This window comes from Carassius gibelio, chromosome B4, assembly GCF_023724105.1.
Source record: "Carassius gibelio isolate Cgi1373 ecotype wild population from Czech Republic chromosome B4, carGib1.2-hapl.c, whole genome shotgun sequence".
NCBI classification, from domain to species: Eukaryota; Metazoa; Chordata; class Actinopteri; order Cypriniformes; family Cyprinidae; genus Carassius; species Carassius gibelio.
Genome location: NC_068399.1, coordinates 26,091,131 through 26,111,840, shown reverse-complemented (window position 1 = coordinate 26,111,840; position 20,710 = coordinate 26,091,131). Strand labels below are relative to the sequence as shown.

Genomic DNA, 20,710 nt, shown 5'->3' with positions numbered 1-20,710 from the left:
GATGAAGAAACAAACCTATCTTCAAATGAATTTTCATGAAATTTTCCTTTTATAGGTGAACAAGTGTAAAATAAAAGCAATTCTGATTTGTGTATTATTTGGTACTGGAGTGAACGCACGTATCCGCTCCACAAACTCTCCCAAATGATTTCTACACGATTGACTTCTTTGTCCGTGAGGAACATTTATTGGCAGATATATTTGGATTCTGAGCTTCACGGCTCCGTGAACGGAGGTCTTTGTGAGGACGATTATTGCACAGTTCTGTACACAGCGTGGCGTTCAGGACAGCTTCAATAAGGACAGGAATCCTCAGACATTTAGACCATGGCTCAGTTTGTGAGGAGGTCAGTCTAACCAAAAAGAAACAACTGACCCAAAGCTTTACAAAACACACAATCGCACACAGCAGCCTTTGTTTGGCCTGTTTCTAGTACTTGTTGAAAATTGGGACGCAAGGCAGTGAGACAGTGTTGCTAACTCTGACACATGATCTCTGCGAGGCTTCACGCCGTTTCCCGCTCCTATGGAAACATGTGATGTGAGCGGCGTCTGCGGCAGTGTGAGCAGGGTTTATGTTCGCTTTCAAACTCTAGATTATGATTTTACAGTACATGCACATAGATGAATAAAGAGCTGAGTCACTTCTGAAGCTTTGATTAAAACAATCTTTCTATGGCGTCTTTGATGAAGAGACCTCCCTTACAACATATTTTTTTTATTTTATTTTAATCCTGGCATCCCTGCACACCTGAAAAGGTCAAAAGATAAAGTGATTAAGATTCTGGGAGAGTCTTTATGATAGTTAATAATAATATAATATGTTAAAATTTATATGTAACATATATTTTTTTAAATATATGATTTAATAATAGATTCATATCGCATTTTTATTTTGTAAATATTTACATGAATTAATATTTGTAATTTTATTCAGCAAAAATGCATTGAATAGATTACTATTTATAATGTATTTATTTATTTTATAAATATTATATTTATATATATTTTATAAATATTTGTAATTTTGTTCAGCAGGAATGCATTAAACGGATCAATATTTATATTTTACTTTTTTATATTTTATATTTACATTTATTATATTAATATAAGTAACTTTATTCAGCAAAAATGCATTGAATAGATTATTTATGTATTTTTGGAAATATTATACTTACATGAATTAATATTTGTAATTGTATTCAGCAAAAATGCATTGAATAGATTACTATTTATAATGTTTTTATTTATTTTATAAATATTATATTTATATATATTTTATAAATATTTGTAATTTTGTTCAGCAGGAATGCATTAAACTGATCAATATTTATATTTTACTTTTTGTATATTTTATATTTACTTTTATTATATTAATAGTATTAATTTTATTCAGCAAAAATGCATTGAATAATTAATATCAATATTTTGTTTATTTAGAAAATATTATTTATAAATATATATATATTTCCTAAATATTACTACTTTTATTCAGCAAAAATGAATTAAATTGATTAATATTTATATATATATTTAAATATTATACAGTATTCATATTAATTCATATTTGTATTTTATATAGCAAGAATGCATTGAATAGATTATTTACATTGCATTTGTTTTTTTCAAATAGTATGTTTATATTTATTTTCTAAACAATTCTAATTTTATTCAGCAAGAATGCATTAAATAGATTAGTATATTGATCGGACTGATAAAATTTATCAAAAGTGAAAAGTAAAGACAGTAAAGACATTTATAATTAACAAAGATCTATTTCAAATAAATACTGTTCTTTTGAGTTTTCTGTTTATCAAAGAATCAAAGATTATGACCCTGGTAATACCATATTTTCTTTGGGACCATGCTGTATATCAAAGTAAAGCCTTTTATAGCAATGTAATGATGTATGACTGTGTAAGCTTAAAAATGCAATTTGCATTTGTGAAGACGAGTGTTTTACGCTGCAGTTGTGACTTGTTAACGCGTTTGCAGTTGCATAACTGTCCAATCTGTGGGACGACTGCACTGCAAACGATGACAGGCGTAAATTGCAGCACACATGGTGTGTCTCAGTATTATTTTGCGGATGCCGTGAAAAGCTAGACGAGAGCCTTGGCAACTGCATCGAAACACAGCGTAAGGTCTGCTGACGCATGGAGATCCGGTTCTTACCTATTTCAAAGCTGCCATCAATGACACCTATTAAGTAACTGGGGATGTCGAAGCGTCTTTCCAGCTGAGTTATTGTGCTTTTCATATAGCTCCCGGATAATGCCTTGGCGAAGTAGGCAAAGGACAAGGCCACGAGGAACATCTGTAAAGAGACACAGAAAGAGAGAGGTTTTATTCGGCAGATGCTGCACTCGCACTCTCCCTCATTAACCTATTTTTGGACATGGAAGCAACTCTTCATTAATATGCATTTAAAATCGTAGGGGATAAGAGAACCGGAGTAAAGATGGAGAGATGGAGGGGGGATGCATTTCTCAAACTGCATTGCATTATGGGTAGTGGAGACAAAAAGCGGATTAGGGGAGCTTATGTCACGCTCTTGAGCGATGCTACTGCATTCAACCACACCGACTTAAGCCTCCATATGAGAAAAACAAGGGGAAAAACGAGTCGCTGTTTTTGATGATGAAACACAGACACTTTTATCGTCTGTTGCTGGGGGTTTCTGGGCCAAAATCAAATCAAGGTTTGGCCTCAGCACAGGGGTGCATCTTCACTCGTGGGGTTTCCCGCACATATGCACACTCCCTGCATTAATAATCAACAGAAAGGTGGAGAAGAGAAGGGTGAAGAAGCAAAAGGAATAGGGGGAGAAAAGACGAGGCCAGGCGAGACGAGACGAGACGAGAAGCCTTTGATGATCCAATCGTCAGCTATACAGTCGTCTTTCAACCCACACTAGAATTTTCCATGTACAAAGATGAAGAAAAATAGAGCTGAATCACTTTTTAGAAGCTCATCGGTGTAAAACTTGATTAAAACAATATTTTTAAGATCAAATAAAAGTCCTTTTTTTTAATGTACCATTACATTTTTTTTCATCCCTGCATTTTTGTAATTATCACTATAATATTTAATACATTTTATAGTAAATGAATTATACAAATATAAATTAGTATGATTTCAATAAAAGTATAAATAATATAAAATGATCATTTCTAATATAAAAAAGTATATATACTTATTATACTATTTGATAATGATAATTTAAAAAGTTCAGGGGTGCTAGATTTCTGTGTAATAAAATGGAATAACCCAGGGAAAAGGTATTAAACACACTTACTGAAATCTGTTTAATACTTTGTATAAAATCCTGTATAAATTCCAGACAAATTGACATTAATAAGGCATTCTCCAGATGAAAAATATAATACTGTGTTAAAATTCCCTTGCTCTGTTAAACATCACTTGGGAAATATCTGAAAAAGAACTGATATTTAATAGTGGGGCTAATATAATATAATATAATATAATATAATATAATATAATATAATATAATATAATATAATATAATATAATATAATATAATATAATATAATATAATATAATATAATATAATATAATATAATATAATATAATATTTCTCGGGCAGCAAAGCAGCACATTAGAATTATTTCTAAAGGATGATGTGACACTGAAGAAAATTCAGCTTTGATCAAAGGAATAAATTACATTATAAAATATATTCACATAGGAAACAGTTATTTTAAATCGTAAAAGATTTTCAACATTTTCACTGTATTTTGGATCAAATAAATGCAGCTTCTGCATAAACAGACTTCAAAACCATTGTCAAATCATACCGACCTCAAACTTTTTCCAAAAAAATCAACCCAGGCAAACCCAGCTTCAGAAAACTGACATGTTTGATTCATTTCAGTCCAAAATAATCATTTGACAAGGATATATTTTCTAACATCTATAATAAATCAATCAATTAACCAACACTGTTCTTCTCATAAAAGTGTTTACAGTCTGCGTCCTTATCTTAACCAAGTTTTCACGACTTTGTTCTGGCTCACGCAACCCTGCGTCATAATGGATTGTGTTCTTCGACTGGGACTCGAGCACTCACATTTCTGAAAGATTTATGCTTACTTTAGGGGATAGCGCAAAGCATGCTGGGATTTGGGAGGTTATTAAAGAACTATAATGTCTTCTCTCTCTCTCTTTTGGTTTATTCCCTTTATCAGGGCTTGCCACAGCGGAGTGATCCACACAATTGATTTGGCACATGTTTTACGCTGGATAAAGAACTGATGTCTTCAAGAAGGATAACACAAAGAGAGGGAGTGTGAGAAAGAGTGCGTAATGCACACTGGATGCTTCAGGCACGCCACACATCAGAATAGAAACACAGCTGAAAGGTGAACAGGACAATCACCTGTTCAATGAAGTTTGGAAACATGATAGTTTTGAAACGTTTTTAATCTCCTCTGCTCACCAATGCTGCATCAGTGAGCTCAAAATACAGTAAAACCAATTTAAAATAAGTGTTTTCTATGTGAATATAGCCTATTGTAAAATGTAATTTATTCATTTGATAAAATGTCATTTATTCTTGTGAATTTTCTGCATCATTGCTCCAGTCTTCAGAGTCACATGATCCTTCTTTCTGAACGCCAGAATCCATGCACTGACTTCAAATGGCCATAAATTTACTGTCAATGCAGTGGCACGTCCCTCATCTCCTCGGAGCGCAGTTTAGATCACATTACACATGGCCGCAGTAATCTGACCGCCAGCCAACAGCAACACGTGCTCGCCATGGCCTCTGGGCTAATTTTCAGCTTTTACAACAGTCCAGAGATTTCCTCACTCAGGAGCACATGGGTCTCTTCACGCGCTTATGGATTTCCCAAGCATGCGCCAGAGCGGCCGTCATGCACTGACGTCTGGAGTTCATGCTCCATAGCGCTGGAACAGCACAGAACTGAACACCTTTGTACACTGACGACTGTGCAACATCATACAGGCACATGGCTTCTCCTTCCATTGCTGATACAGAAAAAAGCTCTACAAATGATTCAGATAAAGCAGCACAACTGGTCTTCAACAAGCCCAAAAGAGCCCACATCACACCTCTCTTTATCTCCTTGCACTGGGAGCCGCTTGCAGCTCAACATTAAGTTCAATACTGATGCTTTCATAAAGAACAGCCTCAGGCTCAGAACCCGCCTACTTCCACTCACTATTACGAATCTACTTCCCCTCCAGAAGCCTGAGATCCGCTCGTGAGCGATGCCTCGTAGTACCATCACAGAGAGACTCAAAATCATTTTCCAGAACATTTTCATTTACCGTTCCAGGCTGGTGGAATGATCTTCCCACCTCTATCCGGAAAGCTGAATCCCTGACAATTTCCAAGCGGCTGAAAACAATTTCCAGACGGCTGAAAACTCACCTCTTTCATCACTTCATCTGACTTCATCATCAAATAAATAAATAAATAAATAAAATACTTTCTCTGTCTAGCTTGTACTCATCTGAACAATGCTTGTAACTTGGTATGATGAGCACTTCCTGTGTCTATTTGCCTTTTTAAGATGAATCGCTTTATGCATTCCCCAATTGTAAGTTACTTTGGATAAAAGCGGCTGCTAAATGAATAAATGTAAACGTTAACATTTTATAGAAGAATTTCTAATTCGGCGTTCCCTCACTTTTTGACTAATGACATTTTATATGATCTTTCCAGTCTAATATCATTAATGGATATTAATTTGTACATTAATTTATGTATCATATTGCCATTTAATTTTATATATATATATAAAACCATGCATTTTCAATAAAATAAACATCAACTCATATAAAACAAAATAAATAATAAAATAAGACAAAAGAAAAAAAACGTATTTTATTCAGCTAGTTGCCAACATTTTTTACAAATTTGGGTTGATGTCTTTAACTAAAACCATACCGTAAATATTAACTGAAATATAAAATAAATATATTTGAAAAACAAACAAACTCGTCAACATTTCTTTTTTTATTCATTTTAAATTTAAGCACTAGAACAGCTAAACGAAATAACCCAAATTTAAAAACTATTTTAACACATTTTTAAAAATGACTAAACTAAATAATAATATTATTAATAATAATAATAATAATAATAATAATAATAAAGAAAAACAAGTAATTACATTTTTTTTAAATGCAAGGGTTATTATAATAAATAAAAGTAAAAAAGCCAGCTAGCAAAGGAAGCATTTCTCATTTTCATTTAGTTTAAACTTAAATACGAAAATAACTAAAACTAAAACAATCAACACTAAAGACATATTTAAAAAAACTAAAACAATTATGAAAATCACAAAAACACAGCACAATTACTAAAACAAAAATATACTAATGATAATAAAAAAATGCACTAAAATTTGATTCTTAACAAACATTTAACATACAGAAATTTCAAGCCATTGTAATGTTTTCGATGGGGAAAAGTTTATCTTTAATAGTTTTGACATGTTTATTAATATTTTTTTCATGGCTGTAGCGACTTCCAGAGATCAGATTACACTTCTTAAACCCTTTCTTTAGATCCAGCAAAACCATAATTAATAAATATTTGGTGTTGGTAAGGATCATAAATGAACTGTAACTAAATGGACTGATCCCCAGATCTTTGAATGTGTGTTTTTTTTTTTGCTGGATATGACAAAATGTCTTATTTTTGTGTTACTGGGAGGAAAACTTGTAGAGCTATAACACCACTGGAAACACTAATCAGCTTTACCATAAGAGTCTCTATGAGTACAATTACAATACCTTCATTCATCAGATTAGCCTGTGCTCCTGAAGCATGCAGATCATTTCTAAGATCAGACCTCGAGCTAAAGCAAAGAATTTGGAAATCAGAACAGGCCTCCGTGCGGTTTATTCGAGGATTATGATGAGGACACATCTAAGATGTAATTTACCGCAACTCGGCATGGTCTCTTTTCTTAAAAATGGCCTTTTCATTGTGCTCGCTCCTCTCGTCAGCTGTGCAAAATAATCTGATTCTAAGCAGCTTTTACACTGTTGTCTCATGCAAATTTAATCCCAAGCAAAAACAGGCCCTAAATTCGGATCTCATCTGTGCCGGATCTTAATGCATGTAGAAAACTATTTATGTCACTAATTAACCACTGAGCCTTTCAGAGTCTGTCATAGCTCATCTGAGAACTCAACAAGAGCTCTTTCTGAATGCTAGTCATTCACACGTTAAAACCCAGAGGGTCGGAGGTTCGATACTCCTAAAGAGTCAGCTGATAACATCTTCTGCTTTTGCTGTTATGCGCTTTAAAAAGCCATTTAACCCCTCGATGGCCTAGAGAGCAACTTTAAGAATGCACTCTTGGATTTCTGCCATCATTCATCATATCATTTGCTATAGTTTGATGCAAAAGCTGTATTCTTTTGGTGCAGGATAGTGTTTGTATATGCAATTATCTGTATAACAAACATGTCATTGAATAATTAAAAAGTCCAGCAATCGTTGCACTTAAAATATAAACACATCACTTAAATAGCAGCCGTGCATGATTGTATGCAATGAAAACAATAATGTACTTCCACCTGCTAGGTTGTCAATTAGCATTCACAAACAGCCAATTATGGTTAAGTGCTCAACTACATAAAGTGTTTCTAAATCATTACATGGAGTGGCTAAAGACATCTTTTTATTAAAGTTGATATTAAACTTTTAAATGTAAAAACTGGGCACGCACACAAACACACACATACACACATATATATATATAAACACACACATTTTTTTCTCTACATAAAAACAGTAGAAAATCTGGTATTTTTTTCAAAAGGTACTAATATGTGCACTTTAGCCTATAATAAATTAAATTAATAAAGGTACTAATATGCAATAAATAAGGTAGAAATGTGCACATTTATTTTGTGATGAGACAACATCAATTCAAACAAATGCATTTTAAAACAAACAATTAAAAAATTTTCAGTTTCTTGCACAAAGCAATCGTTTTGCTTCATAATACCTCAATATATCATCAGGAGCCACATGGATTAATCTAGTGTTGCCTTTATGTGTTTTTTGATTCTCAAAGTGCCAGTAATGCTTATTAAGTGATTTATGATCGATAAATACCTCCATGACGGAAATCTGGGTGATTAGTACTGTATGTTTTAAAATTGAGCTTGAGTAAACCTTTACACTATAAACTTACACTACATCTACTGGTGCACATGACTGAGTGTCTTATACAGAGAGCTGAATGGATCTTCTGTGGCCGCACTCATGTGTTTATGACAAAGGAACTGCGGAGCATGACTCTCTCATTATTTACATCGTTAGCCATAATCATCTCATCAGGAGCGCTGGCTCAAAACCCCCTCTGTTCTCGGTGCTCAGCTCTTCAGAAGAAGATTCCACCACAAACTGAAGCTAAATCTTGTTTGGACTCAATGACGTCACAGCGCCAGAGGCCTTCAAAGCAACAGATATACCGACGCTTCTGCTTCAGCAACCATCACAATGTTATAATTGATAATAAAGCTCCTTTGGGTGTTCAAGTCAATAGATTTACCTTGAGGCTTGAGCAACAGGGCCGAGCCGAGCTGGGGCCATTCTCCGGTGACCTTCTCTCCTTATTCGGTGGGTCCATTTTCCACAAGAAGATCTCGTTTTCTTTGGGTGATGTCTCTCTAATGCAGTTTCTTGGCATTTATGCACGCACCCCTGAAAGAGAAACAGTTTTCATATGTTTGTGATCCATTTCTCCTGCCACAAACTGTTATTAGCAAGAATATGTTGTCCTTGTTACAGGTTTAAATAGAATTTGACACAGAAGTTCTGAATTGTGTTCTTGCAATGCAATTCTCGTTCACTTCTTATAGACGGATTGAAGTGACAAGTCTAAGAATAGCAGCGGAAAAAGATCAGCTCCCAGGAGAAACGTGCAACTTTATGCGGAGAGCATTTTTTCCTATAACATCCTGGTACGAGTTTCAAAGCAAAATGCATGTTTGAATTGACGAAATCTTGGGAAACGTTGCAGTGCCGTTGCATTTAGAATAATTGATATAATGAAGTCTAGTGGAGTACTGTGCAAACTTCTCTTTGCAAGCATGTAAAGAAAGGCATGATCTCTGTGCTCATCTAATCTAATAGCACAGGCTCAGTGTGTACAGTATGTACCTTATACGTCACTTTGGGAATTTTAATCTCAACGACCAATGCCAAACGAAACCAACGAACTTGTGCAACACATGCATTTAATATCTTAAGGATTTAAACTCCAAGTTAGTTTCTGCAAATACTGCTTTGTGAGTCATTATTTTACTAGGAGTACAATTAAAAATGAGTAAACTTGTTCCCTAACAGCACCTAACAACTCTTAAATACAGTTGGGGAGATTAATATATCGCTCATATAACGGTTATTTTAGTATCACTGAGATACTTTTAGAATAATAATAATATTTTTGTATAATAAACCTGCTGTCATAAAGTCTGAAAGATTTATTGGTTACAAAGCAAGCGAGTAAATGTTACACAAGTTGAATAAAACTTCAAGTTCTTTTGACAAAGTTATGATTGAACGATCAAATACAACCATAACTTAAAGTGGCAACTTGTGTTATTTGGTAAAAAAATAAAAAATCATAACATCGGGTCCTTTATAGCTCACATATGCAAGAAGCTCATGTAAGCAACTTCTATAAGTCTCCAAGGCTTCTTGAACCTTATGGGCTGGTAATTTAGCTATGCATGCTCTGATTGTACATTCTGATTGAACTTGATGAGTCCTTGAGCGCAGCCAGTGCAGTAAATGAAACATCAACCAACTATAAATATCAGAGGCAGCTTTCATAAATCATGGGACATATAAAGCATGCAACTTAAAAATATTGCAGCTCTCTTCACAACCTGAGATGATTACCTTAGTCATTTAGCTGATGCTTTTTCTTCTTTTCTAAGTCACTACACTTATTATTTCAGGGACAGTCCCTGTAGAGTAACCTGAGGTTATGTGTCTTACACAAGGACACAATGCTTCATGAATCAGCTCTTTGTAGAAACATACAAATAATCGGTTTGACTGATTTTATTAGGTCTGTAATATCATGTCTAAATGACCAGGTTTAATTTGTTTCTAATGAAATACACTCAACAACATCATTACACCACAGTTCATTCGTAAGTGAGAAGCACGTAGGAGTCTAATATGTGACCATTCACATCACAAAACTGCATACATACATATATATACACACATACATTGAATGCAGAAATCATAATATTTATATAGAATTTAATATCAACTTTCCCTGTAAAAGTTATTATTTGAAGTTGCAAATAAATCTCACAGTCACATTTAATGATTGTTTACGATTATTGGGAATTAATAAAATGTGTGTTTGAATCTTTCATGACATCTAATGATCTGTGTGGCCTTAGATCATTTCATAACGTTTGTGAATTTAAGTTGTATATATAAAAGCAATTCGGTCATGATTTAAACTAAAGTCATGATGAAAAACACAGAGTATACATTTAACCTTTTATTTATGGTTTGAGAGAGACTTTTAATAGCCTAAAAACATACTTACCTTTGAAATGTGAGTGATGATCATTTAAAATTAAAAAAAGGGTAAAATTCTGCATTTAATCATACAAATAATCTGTAAACAAATTGGCTTCGAACACAAAACCTTTTCAGCTTTGTATAAAGTTGTAAATAAAACTTAAGGTCACTGGAGTACATTTTACAATAAATGATTTCTTATAGAAATGATTTTCACTCAGAAATTGCTAAATTTTACAAACAATCACAAAGGATCCGCAAGTAACATTGAATCAAACATTGCATTTTGAAGCATAAAAACTAAACTAATATTTTCTGGTAAAACATACTCCAAAAAAATCATTTTACAGTGTATTTCAGTCTTCAGAGTTTGATGCTTAATTAAACCTTTTTTGGTAATTATTTGTAAAACTCGAAAACAATTTCTAGTGCAACTGTGTACCAGCAGCCACTGCAGCACACTGCACAACTTTTTAGAATTAATGCATGGCATTCATCTCGAAACTGCGAGCTCACATATACATCAGACGCATGCAGAAGGTAAACAGTCTGTAGTCTGGTGAACTGATGTGGATGAGTGGTCATGACAACCAGTGCGCAAGTGCGTCTAATTAACCAGCAGCTGATATGAATCCAACGAGTGACCATAGAGAGAGAAAAAAAACATCTCACAGACTGTTGAATGTATACAATCGATAGCACAGACTGATTGTTAGCAATGAAAAACGCATTAGAAACCACATGAGCATGCATAATAAAAGCACGCTATGTTAATATAATTAATATGTCAAGTATAACATGCACAATAACTCTCAATCGTTCAAAGTAAGCTAGTAAACAGTACAAACACACGGCAGTCCACATGCAGACCTACTTTTAACGAGCAGATGTTGTCTTTCTCCTCTTCTTACACAAACGCACGCAGCTTTGCGCACCGCCAGACGCATTTTAAACCATGTCATGTCTGGTGCGCAATGCATATCCATAATTTGTAAGCGAGAGATGAATTGGGTCAAACGTCTCGTGTCTGTCTTGGTATATACAGAAGAACAGCTGCGTTTTACTCACCAGATCTCACTTATCATATACGAATGCGCGATCCGTTCTCGTCTTCTCGTGGTTGTTATACAATCTATGGATATGTGAGTGTCCCCGGTGGTCCAGAATGAGTGCGTACGGAGCAGATCATATGTGTCAGATGGAAAGAAACTTCCCACGGGCTGCCGGAGACGAGGAAAGGCACTTGGTCCTGGAGGTGTTTCCAAACACTTCCACTCACATCCGATTCCTTCGCGTTCAGCGAGTAGTTGAATCTATTTGACGTCAATCTTGTAGGTTTCTCACGAGCCTTTCCTGAGAGGTGAGATAGTTTCTGGACTGGATGCACTGAGCTAAAGCACGTGACGTGAGCGCGCACAGAGGCTCTGGATGATCACATCACGCGCGCTGACCGTCTCATCACTGTTTTATAAAACGGTGACACTTTATCTCACACGGATGATTCTAGACAGACCATTAGATCACCGCCAATTCATAAAATGCATGACATGACTTCTTGCTTGTGGATGAAAGTTATCCAAATAAACGCACTCGGTCATGATTTAGCCTACGTTAAAGGCATACTGAAAAACACAAACCGTGCAATTAACCCTCGAGAGGCAGCAGGGCTCTTGTTTTTTTTTAAAATCTCAAAAGCATACTTCAAATTAAAATATGGGGGTTGATCATTAAAGATTTTCCTAATTTAATGGTCTTCTGATCTTATTGCTTGTCTACAACAGGCAGGTCAAATATTTAAGAATATCTGTAAAATGGGGTTTTATTATGTCAGAGGAACATGAAATCAGTTTTAAAGGATTATTTTATTTATTATGCATTATTATTACAATTATTAACCTATACATTTTAAAATTATTTTATCTGAGACCCTACACATAGATAATTTTTTTTTTAACAGAACATATGTTTCATAATATCTGTTAAAATGTTGTCCATTATGTCAGAGGAATATTTAAAAAGAAAAATATGTATATATATTATTATTAATAAAACCTAATCTTAAATTGTTTCATCATAAGGTCTCGGAGACCCTGACAAGTACATTTTTATGGATCTTTATTTGTAAAACATGTTTTCATTATGTCAGAGAACATTAAAAACATGCAAACATTAAAATATGCATTTTTTTTAAATTATTTTATTGATTATTTAGTTATTAATTAGGAATAAAATATTTGTAAAATATTATTTTATAAGAAGGTTTCTGAGACTTTAACCTGTTAACTGTCACCCGTCCGCTCTGTGGGACGCCTATATTTACTTCACTATATTACAATTAAATCTAATCTAATCTTGACAAACTATATATTGTTGGAAAGGTCTAAGACTCCCAAATATATATTTTATCAATGTTTTTTGTTAAAAATTATGTAGGAAAAGTAATAGATTAATTTATGACAAGAGTGCACCCTCAAAAATCTACATTATAACAGGAATTTTTACCTTTGTTAAAAAAACAAGACGACTTTGTTGCCTTTTTCTCTGTCACATTTTAGAAATTATGAGAAATTATATATCTACTGAAAACTTAAAATTTCAAAATTCATCCTTTAAAACTCATTTTAAAATCAGACATTGCATTACCATGTAAATGGTACATTAATATCATGTTACAAAATGTTTTCATTCATGAATAATAAAAATTTAAGTTTGTGCACTATAAAATGTCAATGTTCAAAAATATGAGTGACAGTTAAGGGGCTAAACAAAGTCCATCTTAAAAGAACATTAAATGCATGCAAACATTTAAATAAGCAACTTTAATAATTATTACTATTTTATTTATCATTGCATTTATTGTACAATAAATACACTTTTTAATGATTTTCAGTTTTATCACAAGGTCTAGGAGATCCTGAACATCAATTTTAACACAACATGATTAATGTGCAATAGTATATTAAAAACTAACCTGTGTGCCAGTGCAAAATCTGAACACTATCACTGTTACAAATATTCCGTAAAATATACGGTAAAAAAACGGCAGCTGTGGTTGCCAGAATTATACCGTAAAAAAAACGGTAAAACCGTTTTTGGTTTAACGGTTTTATACTGTAAAAAATACAGTTACATTGTTGTAGGTTTAACGGTTTTACTTTATATTTACAGTTTAATACCATAATTTAACTGATATAATATTAATAGACGAACTTATTGAAGCACTGAAATCTGTTTTGTACCTTTGTATTACACTGGTAACCACCAAAAATAGGTGGTGATGAGAGAGTCACGTGGTGAAACAAAGCCCATCACAAGCAGCTTTTAAATAATAAGATACATAGAAGGTGCAAGGTGTCGTTCACACAAGCACTAAACACCATCATGGTGAGACTCATTAAACTGAAATATGCAATAAACATTAATTTAACAACATTGTATGTAACATACAAACCTAATAAACATAACAGATTAGAAAAAATTAAGAAGAAACAGTTATTTCAAAGAAAAAACATCACATTCAAACAAAATTTTAAATGCAACGCAGAGAATTCTGGGAACGTAAGTTTACAGGAAATTACCGTTAACCAGTAAACAGGTTTGTACTGTAATTTCAACAGGTTAGAGTCTAAAATGTGATCCTTGTTATTAAGCTCAGTCTGAGCCATGTTTGAATTTAAAATGAACCTAATCAGTTGCTAGCTTTTGCTGTGATAACTCACTTGCCTTGCTCGAGTTTCCAAGCCCTTTTCAGGAAAACCTTGCCTGCGAATCAAAAGTGACGTCAATGTGAGAGACAGACCGACTGCCTCATTCAATGCCAAAGCAAAATGTCAAACTGTGAGTACAAAGTCAGTCGTTCCTCAAGGCCGTTTATCCGTCCCCCATCCTGATCGATTATACCGAGCCTGGACTTCCAAAGATAAACATTTCTGTAAGGAACGGCTGGCCAAACATATGTGTGTACTCATCCAGATCATATTTATCCACAGCCAGATGGTTTTGTTTCAGCCACATACAGCCATACTTCATAGTTGTTTAGACAAACATTCATTTTCTTGATAACATGTTATTTATTCAGTCTTATGGCCAATATGGAGTCCTCATATAACGTGTTTTCAGGAAAGGGTGGATAGAGGAGAGACAATGCATATTGCCTTGTTTCCATGGAGATTACCAAACCATAATATGACAGTTGTCATAACCTTCTGACTGTGGATTACACACATCCTACTCTTGCTGATACGTGGCTTGTCCATGTAGACTCAACAGCACCCAAAGGATAAAGCCATTAATGGACCGAATGTCTCTGTATTTCTGATATGAGATGATGCAAAAAGCATTATTATTAAACGCAATGCCTGTCTACTTCATGGGCATAATCGATAATCGCTGTGAATAGAAAATGGAAATGCATTGCATATTTAATTTTTCAAAAAAATGGGAGAGATGTTTTTTTTTTTAATATATAAATGATCAAGAAAAATGCATTAAGCATTACATTGCAGCATTTTCTATACATCAATACATACAGACTCTAAATGCATATGCAATCAGTCTAATCTGTGTAATTAAGCTATTAAAATATAGGCAAAAATATTATTTAATTACTATAATACTCATTAATATAATGTATAATATTAACAATAAATCATTATTCATTCATTTTAATTTTGCAACATTATCCAGTCGTTAATGATCTATTTTGAAACTATTAAATATGCAATGCATTTTCATTTTCTATTTACAGTATAAATATCACATATTATTAATGTATGAAAATATAGATGGGCAGTGCATTTAATACCATAATGCCATGCATAACTATTTAATAAAAACAACTTGTTACTGAAATGAAATCATTATGTATAAAATATTATCAAATGATTGGATTATGTTTTAATATAAAATGCTATTTCAGTCTTACTACTTCAAAATGTCATATTTAATTCTCTTTATTAACTGCATTTTCTTTGTTATTGCTTGTGAAATCTACGAGCAATTTCTGAGTGAAAATTGGGTCAAAGTCAAGTTTTTTTCAGTGTGTATAAATATAAAAATTGCTTTTTTTTAATGTGATTATATCAACTTTTAGCCTTTAGGGACATTTCAAATGTAAAGAATCTTACTGTGGGAAGTCAAACAATACTTGTTTATCCACAGACCTCTAGGAAAGTGTTTCTTCTGGACAGAACCGATCCAATCAAGTACTCTGATCTGGTTTTAGATTTCTCCGTCAGTAATTTCAGAGAATGGCTCACGCCGTGTAACTGATATGTGCTGTTTAATAAAGGCATCATGAGTATAACTGAGCTAAAATAAGACAAATGCATGTCAGGATCCTCTTTACACAGGCGCTTTACAGGTTTCTGCGTCTTGGCTTTGACTGAATTTGGCCGTTAGTAATCTGTTTGTGGTGGTTTACAGTGGTTTGAGACGGTTTGGAGAGTTTTGGCCTGGTATTTCTAATAGGATTTCCCTAATCCATTCTCACCCGTCGCAGCGGCCTGTCGAACAAACGGCTATTTCAGCTCCGTACTCCTGACATGGTGCTTTATAACTGGGTTAGCCCGTTTACAGTAACACGACAAAACAAGCACAGGGATAATCTATGACGTTAGAATAATAATAACAGCTGAGAATATGAATAATGTGCTAATTGTCCTGACTCGAGACTTTAATTCTTGCATGAGGGAGTCAACTCAATAGGTTTCTTTGACTCGGTGCAACTGGTATATTTGTGCAATCTCATCTAAAGAGAAGATTTATGACTTCATCATGCATAACATCTCCTCAAGTCCTTGAACTGATTGTGTGCATATACTGTCGAGATACAGTGTACCGCCGTTTGCATTTGAGGGCCACGTGTGACGTCATGAGCAGATAGAAAGGAAAGTTTTAGTAGACTGTTCTTGTACATTATTTGTCTGAAGCCAAAGAAGCAAACAGCAGGGGCATCACCCTGTTATGTTGCTGTAAAATATTACTGATAAATCCTTGTGTGTCAATGGGAATGATGTATAAAACCTGAGAATCATCTTCTCTTATAATATTTCAGCAGAAGTTGTGGGCTATCAATTAGTTGCTGAGAATCTAATCTTTTTTTGCTTAAAGGTCTGAAATTGTTTGTGATTCACTTTGATTCATTTGGACAGTTCACTCAGGCACTGAATCATTGCCGCAGTTTCTCACATGGGTTATTATAGTTTTAGATATTTTTATTGATTATAAACAAACATGACTCTAAAAACTGACTCTAAATATAAAGTTGATGTAATTTAAAGGATTATGCTGTTAATTTTGGCTTCACTACTATGGTGGAGCTGCATCATCCATCTTTTTTATGGTTAAAATATAGGTGAAATTAAATATATCTAATAAAATAAATTATATAACATTAATATTAAAGATAAATGTTATGAGAAATACATTTTATACATTAATTTAATTATATAATATGATACAAAATTAACATAATATTATTTATATGTACATTTTATAGTTTTTTTTAGAAACAATTTTCTTAATAACATTAATAAAATGTATAGATATAATTTCTCCTAATTTTTTAATAGTTAATTTCGCAATTTGTTTTTAATTTCTATTTAGAGCAGTCATCAGTTATGAGTATAAAGTATGCATTTACATTGCAACCCATTTAATTACATAAGGCTTAACCTCATTTAACATGAATAAACTTGAAACTAAAATTAAAAACTAAATTTCAACTTAAAAAAATTTTTATATATGAAAAACTTAATTTCACATGTAGTTGACAAAGCAATTTTTCACTTTATATTAATACTTAAATTAGGACTGCAAATTACAAAAATTCACAAAAAATGACTATAACTAAAATTAAAATGGGAAATATATATATATAAACAATAATTTAAAATATTAATAATATAATAACTCAATTGTATTAAAATAACACATCAAAATAGTATATTTTATAAGACTGGAAACAAAAAGTGCACTGGATGAGGTGGATATTTATCTAAAACATAAGAAACAAAACTTGCAATCATCTAGTTTTATCAGCTTGTTGAGCATGTAGCTTGTGAACGACTCTATACAGCATCCTCAGTATAAAGTACAGCATCAGAACAACCTAAAATAATCTATGATTAATGTGTATATTCGGGAAGTCCCTGCTCCTCAGTTCACCTGTTGCTTTATGCATCACTTACGCTCCTAATGACCCTAATGATGGAGAGGGCGTAGCGTTCCAGGCCCGTGACTCATTATTTGTAATTAGCACTGCCTCAGATGAGAGAATGGAAAACCTACAGTGTGTTTCATGTGTCTGCTTGTGTACGAGTGAAGATATACGTTCCCAATCTGTGATTAAGAAATGGACTCAAGAATAAGTGAAGCATTGCAGAATGAGATCCTCTGCTGACCCTTCACTAAGCCCCGCCTTAAAACAGTACTGACCAATCCTAGCAAAGCAACTGTTGCTATGTTACAACAAGCTTTGCTTTTCTCCCAATGTTAGTGTATGTGGTTGACCTGTTTTTCAAAAGAGAGTTACAGAAATGATCTCAAATCACAATTTACTATTTTTCGTTTGGTTTTTGTAGGCCTCATTGATCTGAGCTTATGAATCTCATGAAGTTTTTAAGCATTATTTGTGGATAATCTTTGAGGTGTAAGGCCTATGATCAATACGTTTCAGATTGAAATACCAAACTAATGGTAAAAAAAAGTTTATAAGCATTTTTAAGGCATTTTTTATTAAATGTTGAAATTGTCCTGTATTGTGCCTAGATTTGTCTTGTAAAAAAAAAAAAGAAAAAAAAGAAAAAAAAAACAACAACAGGAAATTGAGATATGAATAAAACTTAAATTTATATGCATGATCTAATTTTGGTCCATTAAATTTTTTTTTATGAATTTAAATATTGCATTATTGTAACGTAGTCTATACTAAATCAAATAAAATATCTTAAAGAATAAGACTAGTAACATGTGATTAAAAATATATTTTTTCAAATAATAGAAAAATAATGATACTAGTAATGCAATTACAAATATTAAATGGTGACCAAGTCCAATATAATGACCAAATACTTAAAAAATATTTGCCCTTAACAAGTATAATTGTGAATCTAAATCACTAACAAAAATGTTGTACACATATATATCTCTTTAAAAAAATTTAAAGCTAGAAACAATTTATTTTTTATTTAAACAGATCTTAAAGAACCCATATGATCATTATGCTGATCTACTAAAACATTTACATTTCTATAGAAACATTCTGACCTATGATGCTGCAAAGCACGCTCGTAAGGAGAAATGGAAACGCTGCTGAATCTGTGCGTTTCATTTGTAAATCTGTCTGACGATGGAGAAATGGAGGCCTGCGGCTTTAGAGAATCCTCTCATGAGCTTCAAAACAACCACTTGACTACAGACATCTTTCCCTCCGTGATCTTATATCACTTATATAATTCAACACTTGTGTTTGTTTCCTGTAACTCAAGTTCACAAGTCATTCATGCCTGAATTCAGATTTTGGATCTTGAACTAATGCCAATTAAGTTAACAGTCCCTGAGTAATTCATGCACGGCATGTCTGTCAGAAATGCTTTAGTTTGACATTCACGTTCACAGAAATGCCAGAGGGATTGCTGAAGGTGAGCTGGAAGGAACACATCTTCCTTGTGAACGTTACCTGTGACTGGAATGCTTAAGTAATGGTCATGACTCATACCAATTAAAAATATTATCTTCAGGTAATTTATTACAGGTAATTTAATTTGATTCAATGATTTTAAATGGCTTACTCCTCCTCCCCTTCAAGAAGAACATGGATGAATCACGTTATGGCAATCTTCATAGGGAATGAACTATACATACAGAAATATTTTTCACTTTTTGAATTTTAGTCAGTGTGTAGTGTGAGTTTAGGAATAAAAAGATCTAAAGTTACAAATCTCAAAGTCCAGAAAAAAATAAAATAAATAAAAAAAATTTTTATTTAATTTTTATTTTATAAAAAAATTTTTTATAATCTGCGAGATCCTCTTTAATATTTTTGGGGTCTGAATCCGGCTTAAATGGACATGGCAATATTGACGCCATCCTTAACTAAACTGGAGCAGACAAAACTGCAAGGGGCGGGGCAGTGTTGAAACACCATCTGAGCTGTCCACCAATCACAGAGCACTGGGACAGCTAACCAATCACAACACTCCTTGTTTTTCAGAAGGCGGGCCTTCATCAAACCTGAAACTAATGGAGCCGTTTATTTCAGGCTGTGGAGAAAGGTATGTTAATAATGTAAATGATGTGAAAAATAATGAGTTTTTTGACAAACATGAGAGCATGTTCTAGTACACCTCCAAAACTAAATCATGACTTTGTAAAAGAGCATAATAGGACCCATTTAGGACCCCTTTAAATATTAAAATAATTTGTCTTTACTGTAAAATCTTATAACTGTGTAAAGTTATCATTAAACAAAACTATAAAATAAATAATGACTGAAATCAAGCTGAAAAAAATAAATATTTAAATAAGCTAAGAAACATGAAATTGAAGCACTAAAATTACTAACTAGAAATAAATCAAATTAAAACTGAACTAAAACTTAAACATAAATAGTAATATATTTAAAAATACTTTAAAATGAAAACTCAAAATAAATACAAATAAAAGGTAATCTGAAATATTATCAAAATGTATAATAGTAAAATAAAATGAATATTAGACACAAAACACTTAAACCAAATGAAAATTAAAGATGTTGTCTTGGCACCTTTTTAGAATTTCTAAAAGTGGAAATAAAACTAAAGCGGAATTAAAAGTAACACCAAAATGAAAAAGAGTTTAAGCTAAATAGTAGTGTATTAAAAAATGATAAAAATAAATAAATAAAATAACATGAAAACTGAAAATAAAATAAAAGCAGGTGCAAAATATTAATCTAATTCTTAATAGTACTTAATGGTAGTGTGCCTTTAATGTGATGTTGAAAAAAAAAAAATTTCTAATGCTATAAAATCTTAACATTTGCATGGTTGTAATAGAGTAAGCTTTCACCGGATATGTTAAACCAGATTTGCACAATTTCTTTGCTAATGAAAAGGCTCACACTGAGGTCATGAGTGGTCGTTCTCACAGTTTGGGTCTACACAC

At 32.9% G+C, this 20,710-nt stretch overlaps 1 protein-coding gene across 2 annotated transcripts in view; it reads right to left on the bottom strand.

The window, feature by feature from the left end:
- The window catches only part of LOC127956533 (solute carrier organic anion transporter family member 1C1-like), a 30,247-nt gene extending 18,212 nt beyond the window's left edge, over positions 1–12,035 (bottom strand). The window contains exons 1-3 of one of the 2 annotated variants that reach the window (XM_052554563.1): positions 11,633–12,035; positions 8,565–8,716; positions 2,176–2,317 (exon numbers count right to left, since the gene is read on the bottom strand). In XM_052554563.1, coding sequence (XP_052410523.1) covers positions 2,176–2,317; positions 8,565–8,702 — 280 coding nt within the window. In that variant the 5' untranslated portion in view covers positions 8,703–8,716; positions 11,633–12,035. Of the gene's footprint in view, positions 1–2,175; positions 2,318–8,564; positions 8,717–11,438; positions 11,601–11,632 lie in introns of those variants that run through there. The other variant, XM_052554564.1, reaches the window with a different exon arrangement.
- Positions 12,036–20,710: the final 8,675 nt, after the last annotated feature.